This window comes from Primulina huaijiensis, chromosome 3 (assembly GCF_012295235.1).
Source record: "Primulina huaijiensis isolate GDHJ02 chromosome 3, ASM1229523v2, whole genome shotgun sequence".
In the NCBI taxonomy this organism is placed as follows: domain Eukaryota; kingdom Viridiplantae; phylum Streptophyta; class Magnoliopsida; order Lamiales; family Gesneriaceae; genus Primulina; species Primulina huaijiensis.
In genome coordinates, this window is record NC_133308.1 from 17823382 (window position 1) to 17831211 (window position 7830).

General features: G+C 34.4%; 1 protein-coding gene across 1 annotated transcript; it reads left to right on the top strand.

Moving 5' to 3' along the window:
* The first annotated feature begins 4301 nt into the window (after positions 1-4301).
* LOC140973561 (uncharacterized) lies at positions 4302-5965 on the top strand. Its single transcript, XM_073436470.1, has one exon. The coding sequence runs from the start codon at positions 4530-4532 to the stop codon at positions 5676-5678; it is 1149 nt and encodes a 382-aa protein (XP_073292571.1). The 5' UTR covers positions 4302-4529; the 3' UTR covers positions 5679-5965.
* Positions 5966-7830: the final 1865 nt, after the last annotated feature.

Here is a 7830-nt window from a genome sequence, read left to right on the forward strand (position 1 = left end):
AAATTCCAAATTCACAAAAAAAAAATGATTCCGAACTCATTATAATCTCGATCGATGATCCGAGAGCGCCGATGTACCAAAGATACAAATCTTGTTCATATAATGAAAATCAAAATTTCGAACATCCAAATTTTCATTTACCAAATTTGAAACTTATCATATATGGTAGTTACCATATTTGACAGCTGTCAGTTTTGTAAACTCCTTTACTAAAACAAGCAGTTCCACTCTCCTTCTTTATTTAGCAATCATGCTAACTTCCCTTTCTTCCATCCTATGGAATCAGCTCATAAACTCCTTTATAAGCTTCTTGTTTGATCTCCATCAAACTACAGTCGCCAAATTCCAACTCCTTCAAATTTGACTATCTCAACGGAAACACAGAATCCGATATTTGTGTGATCCTCAATAGTTCGGGGATACAGCTAGCCGTGGGTTCACATCTCCATGTGATTCAAAATAACATTTATTCTTATTCGGGTTTACCTTAGTTAGCCCCATTCTTTTCACCAACACCTTAATCAAGAATGTCAGAACTCATTTTTGATTGCACCAATCGGATCATGGTAAGAGCGTCTAGTAGCATCGCCCCATGATCCCCTAGGTATCACTGATAGTGCCTGCAAGAACCTTTAGTGATGGTTAGTGTAGAGTACGATCCCTTCAACACATATATCCCGATCGAATCTGCAACAATTGGTATATCGAGAGTTGCATATTAGTTCGATAACGATGCGATTTATCTTTGAGTACTAATAGTGGCATGGTATGTGCATCTAGGAAAACACCTTTCCCTAAAGAACATTTCTTGCTCTGGCCAGAGACTCCTTGCATTATTAACTCATCAGATCACATAGAATATCTTCACCCGTAGGCGAACGGTGAATCCCCGACTACAATTCATTTGCTCCTACGTATTTCGAAACTACACCCAACCTCGCCACCTGATTACCTTCGATGGAGTCGGTAAACGGATCAAAGTGCATGCTAGTACGTATAGCCCCTACATTGTCTCGGGTCAAAGGACTAATTGTGTACAATCATAATTGCGGACAATTCCACTCGATAAGCGAGAACCACTTGGACAATCCGAGAGAGGATTGTTCAGTGCATCATCATATGATCACTCATCCGTGTGAATAGACATCTCCATGCCCTTGTCAATGAAACATGGTGTTTACAACACTGATGTTAGTCTCAAGCTCGAGCGACCTTTATTCTTGTTTTAGGCGGCTGAATCGACTAGGAACCTGTTAGAATATACGATACACTTCTTAATGAGTTTCATGATCTTACGTTGCGACACAGACCTCATGGTACCTATTGTATATTCAATGACTTTATCTATGCAGCTTGCATTGGTATACAGATAAAATATAATGTCATAATCGAATGAAATCGTAAAATATTATTAAAATAAAGATTGTTTTACATTAGAGTCAATAAAAACCCGAGCCACAAGTTAGCTTGCTGGACACCTATTCTAACACAAATATCCATGAAAACTCACAACTATTATCAAACAACGTCGTCAGACACTTAAGCATGACCGAGAGGTGCCTAAGCGCCTCCCCGCGGCCTAGATTGTTCCAGGCCGCATTTGGGGTGCTGAGGCACCTTCCCTAGTCCATGGAACAATCATTTTCGAGCTTTATAAATTTCTTAGCTTAATTTTCATTCATTAAACTTTAAATCTATCCAATAAAATATTTTGAAACAGAAATGGACATGGACGGTTCCCTTTCAACCAAATGATATATCATTACTCGAAGCTCTTTGACAAAGATTTAGAAGTAGAGCGTTTGAGAGCTTTGGATACTATTTTGGTTCTCATCTCTTATATAATCTTATCGTTTTTAATAATAATATGTTTTCTTTGATCGTCTAAAACAATGATGATTTCGTTTTTGCATATATGATATTTTCATAAATTTCTCCCGAGTTAAAAAATCATCATCTCAAGTTTCAAACACAAACCAACTCGTTTTAAAAAATATATGAATACTTTTTCCGCAAAAGGAAAAAACAATTAGGACCAATTTAAATTTTAACACAAATCATTTTTCGGTTCAAATCGTGCTTATTTTTTGTCCTTAGCAATAGAGTGATTCTTGTACATTAAAAGTGCATTCGACATATGAAAAAAAAAATAGTATCAAACATATAATTTTTTAAAAAAAATCCTTAAAAAAATATGAAACAATGTTGAATATCCAAGCTAATCGATCCGGCTCGGTAGCTTTGAATTAATTTAGCCCGATTGTAATTGGGTTGGGTCAATAATTTGGAAAAAACATTATCACATAATTAAAATTCCAACTAAAAATATTTAAAAATAAATTATGAAAATTATTATTGGCCCAAAATTTTCTAAAGAAAATTTATCAAAAAGTATTAAAATTTGTCAACACTCTGAATATATATGATTTCTGTTTTGGTAATTATAATTATAATCGAAAGGTATTATGATATCAAAAATATCAACACCTTCCATTTTAATATATTATATCTTGTTTTATTTAAGCATTTTAACACCTTATTATTAAGATAAGTCTTACAATTTCTACACAATTAAAGATTATACACTGTACACAATAAATTTAATCGAAACCCTTTTAATATTATCGATTTCTGGTACTAATTTTCTATGCTTACATTTATACATGATGTCGTGTGCAATAATTGTCTATGTTGGATAAAACAATCGAACGTGGTGCTTGAGGTATTATACGGCTTAAAAATTTTGGGTTGAACCGTTACCACCAACTATAACTTCTAATAAACCGACAAACGTTTGTTCTTACAATTGGTATCAGAGTCAATGTCGTAAGTTCGATTCTAACTGAGAGCAAGGATTACAAATATTGGGAGGAAAATTGTTGTGTGCAATTTAATTGTCCCCGTTGAGTTGATCAATCGAACATAATGCTTGAACTACTATATGTTTTAAAAGATTTGAGTTGCATCGTTACCATAAGATATAACTTTTGTCAAATCAACCAACGCTCTGTTCTACACATGACATATATACTGAAAATGTCATATTTCAACACACAAAACTTCTTGTAAGAAGCCAAATTAGAATAACGTAGAAACATGATCTAATTTTAATTTGACAAAAACTTGTGTGAGACGGTCTCATAGATCGTATTTTGTGAGACGGATCTCTTATTTGGGTCATCCATGAAAAAGTATCACTTTTTATGCTAAGAATATTATTTTTTATTGTGAATATCGGTAGGGTTGACCCGTCTCACAGATAAAGATTAACGAGACCGTCTCACAATAGACCTACTCTTTTAATTTTTCTGACCAAGTTCGTTCTATTAAATTTCTCAACAAACACCATCCACTGTGAAAGATTTAATCCCACACTTCAACTAAAATTATGTGCGCCACACTCTAAGCATAGCCCAAATATTATCCAAGATTGTCCCCAAAATTGCTCCATCTCAATTTTAAAATTCTCTAATTTTATATTTCACAAAAAAAATTTATGAAACCATCTTAAGAAATAATTTTGTGAAAAAATATTAATTTTTAAGTCAAAATTATTACTTTTCGATGAAGGTATAGACTAGATCAACTCATCTCACACGAAACATATGATATAAATAGTTGGATGGCTAGAAGTATTTTGAGAATAAAAACAAGTGANAATAAAAATTCGTAAGACCGTCTCACATGAGACTTACTCTAAGTAATTTATATAACATAATTAAATAAACTACACCAAACAGTTAGTTAATTGATTGTTGTGTTTATCGGTTGCGTTTGTTTGGAGTATAAATAATAAATGGTTATTAATGGAGTAATAATCGTTTAGTTTGATTTGATATGATAATAATAAAGATAGATACCATTAGCGATTGATTGTTTAGCTTAAATAATTGGATATGACATTTTAAAGTAATGTTATTTATAATTAAATTTTTATTAATCGTAATCTAATTTATAAATAAATTCTATACATAAAATGGGATTTGATTAACAAAATTAGAGTACAAATAATAAATGATTTTTTTAACAAACTTATAAGATGTTTAGTTGAATTTTGTACATTCTTAAAGAATATTTGGTAATGTTATTTTTAAAAAAATAATCTTAACGTTTGGGTAACCATAACTTATTTTTAAATTTTAATATAATAAAAATATCCCCATAAATTAATACCAAACATTTTAATATTTCAAACTTATTATCTTATTTAATCCAACATTTTATCTTATAAAATATTAAAATATTACTATAAGTTATCTCCAACAATTTTGGCCAAACAATTGATTGTTTATTTATATCCAACGAATACCTTACTCTTAAAACCAAAAGAATTTATCAAGTCGGGCTGGCCCGGAAATCGCCCATCCAATCCAAGCCCAACAACGTCAGCCGCCGAGAACTAAATACTACACAAAGAGTCAACCACGTAGATCGACTCCACAACCCTCTCCGTTATCGTCAAGATTCGGCCAATCCCACACAAAAACCAACCCCAAATGATCTTCTGGTTTCACACCACCTAACCTCTCATGGCGTTTAACCTCAGAAAATTGCTGGATGAATCCGATGTTTCTGAAGCAACAGCCCGATTCTGCGAGCCATTCTGTGATCCCACAAAAAACCCGTCTGGAATATGCGCACCCAAATGTGTAGATTTATGCATCTCCAATTGTATTGATGTAAAATTTCTATTCCCGCCGCCGCCGCCGCCGGAATTCGTCGGTGGTTCTAGTGAACATACCTCCAAGCTCTCTCTTATTCTTGTCATCGCCTTGGCCATCTTGGTCACCAGTTTCTTTCTCTTCTCTTGCTACACCATCTACAAGTTCTTTAATCTGAACTGGTACAGCTTGAGAAGAAGGAGAAGAGAACCACCGCGGCGGGGGGAAGAAGAGTTGGGCCCGAATGATTTTCTCGATGCTGAACAGGGGCCCGTGGTGGATCATTATTTGTGGTATATCAGGACCGTGGGTCTGGAGCCATCTGTTATAAGAAAAATCGCGATAGTAAAGTATAAGAAAGGGGATGGCCTTGTTGAAGGCACAGATTGTGCTGTTTGTTTGAATGAGTTTCAAGAAGATGAGACTCTTAGATTGTTGCCTAAGTGTAGTCATGCTTTTCATATTCCTTGTATCGATACTTGGCTGAATTCGCACACTAATTGCCCCGTTTGTCGGGCCGGAATCGTGAACAACACAGCCATGCTACCATCAGAGGAGCTGGTTGTTCAGAATTCCGGCACGGCGGAGGGAACTAGCCGGGCTGGAGGTTCGGAGAGTAGCAGGGGACTTGGGAGGAGATCAGAGGATCAAGCCTCTGATGAGTTGCGGATAGGGATTGGGGAAGAGAACGAATCGCGGGATGTGATTGGATTGAAGCTAGATGATGCCAATGGGGGCTTAGACGAGATTCAACCAAGAAGGAGATCAGTTTCGATGGATTCGTTAATGATCAGTGATGCAATCTCCATTACCTTTCCGGCACAATCTATCAGGTATTCGGCTCAAGAATGGGTTGAAACGAAAGAATCTGATATCGAGATGGTTGCGAGACGAGAAGGATCCGATCAGAGATTTTTGACAGGCTCGTCCTCTGTAACAAGATCAATTTCATGTAGTGCGAGATTGTTTCTGTCAAGATACGCCTGCGGAACCCGGGATTCGGCGATTCCTCGATGAATTTTCAGGTTGGATTTATTCAATATCTGACGTTTTAAGAAGTCTCAACAAGATGAGAATTTTTTGCATACAATAAATTATCATAATATGTATAGAAATCGGGAAGACAGATCAAAGGATAGGCCTCCCAAAATTTTGATTATTGTCAAGTGTGTATGATAATTGATAAATGATATTCAAAAAATAAATTGAATTGAAAATCTTGGGATTGTCTTCATTAAAGTGTTGATATTCTCCACTCCCAAGCAATAGCAGTTTGTTTGTCTCTTCAAAGTCTTCATTTATTCTTTTTAAAAAAAAACTGGATTGGCCTTACTACTATAAAAATAAAAAATAAAAAAAAAAGGAAGCGAACGAAGGAGGAGGACCACGACAAGACATTTCCAACGAGAAAAGCACATACATGTAACATTACAAGAGTCGTCTAAAATTTTGGTATCGAGTGGACTACGAACAATAATCCGGCATCGATCCTATCATTCAAGTGTCGACGATTTTTCCAGGTGTAGTTAAAAAGATCATCTCAAGACCCGCAATTAGGCAGACTAGAAGATGCCTACAAAATACTTAAATTCTTGGTACTCTTCGTCTAGTACTCAAGAACTACAGCGCCTCTTATCTCAAGAGGCCTAGATATAAATCGAATTCAGAGTACACACAAAATTACGATACTTGTCTAAAGTTCCACATCGCATGCCCTTTTTTTTTTAATTATTATTAACCGGTGAAATATGCCATTTTTTATAAGTTATTTAATANAATATTAATTTCACTACAGATGTAGATCGAGTTAATCTGTTTGGTAAAATCTTATTTTACATTAGCTTTACATACAGTCCCAGACCTGGCAAAGGCAAGTGAGGCCACCCCCTCAGGCCTAGGTTGGAAGGCCCCAAAAAAAAAAAAGTACTATTAGTACTTCGCCCAAACAATAATTTTACCCTCCGAATTTTCACAATTTTTTTTAGCAAACTTACAATAACTCTTCATTTCCAAGTTGGATCAAGTATTTTGGTAACACGAAGAAGGATATGGAGTAGTAATTACATGTGATCAATGTTCATAGGGCCAAATCTAGACTTTTAGGTTTGGGGACCTTATGCTAAGTGACAAATTATTATTATCGTTGTATGCAACTTTCAATGACAATACTAAAATAATTTAAAAACAAATAGAATACTCAAAATTAATACACAAAAACTCATATGAAAACTTCTCACAAGTTAATTTTGTAATCTGAATCTCCGACCTTACCTGATCCGACCCATGAAATAATATTATTTTTATATCAAAAGTATTATTTTTCACTAAATGTATATAACATGTCAATTTGTCACATGGATATAGATCAATGAGACTGTCTCACATAAGACCTACTCAAATTAATATTAGTATAAAACCAAAAGAGGAAAGCTAAAAGTTCATTAAAATATATATAAATATTCAATTAAGTATCAAATAAAATTATCTAATTAAACGAAAAATTCAAGAAATGATAGATGTTAATGTTGATGCAAAAATTAGACAACTAAGAAAGAAAAATGGAGACGTCCCTAGTCTGTGTTAGTTCCCCTTTCATAGGGTTTTCTAATTAGTGTGAGTGTAAAAAGAAAGAAAGATCTCATTACCAAACCTACTTATGCATTTAATTCTAGAGGGGCCAAAAATTATGTACTTGAGAAAGAAATTCCTATGTATTTATAACACTATTAAAAATTTAATAGTGTTAATTCGCCCCTGAATGTGCAAATGACACTTGCATGGTTCTGGGCCGGGACATGAAATTCTTCCTTTTTCCTTCGCAATTTGGTAGACTTATCATTCACAATTTTTTGGTAAAAACTTGTGTGAGACGGTCTCACGGGTCGTATTTTGTGATACGGATATCTTATTTGGGTCATCCATGAAAAAGTATTACTTTTTATGCTAAGAGTACTATTTTTTATTGTGAATATCGGTAAGGTTGGCCCGTCTCAAAGATAAAGATTCGTGAGACCGTCTCACAAGAGACATACTCCAATTTTTTTTAGCATAGGCCAAACTAGCTAGCTTGCAAAATTAAATTGGTTATGCGGACTAGTCTAGTGTTATGTCAGTATTTCATCGAAGAAAAAGACTAAAAACAAAAAACAAAAAAAAAAAAAAAAACAAA

Excerpts from the sequence above, each read along its gene's own strand:
- LOC140973561 (XM_073436470.1), top strand. The coding sequence starts at position 4,530 with ATGGCGTTTAACCTCAGAAAATTGCTGGATGAATCCGATGTTTCTGAA.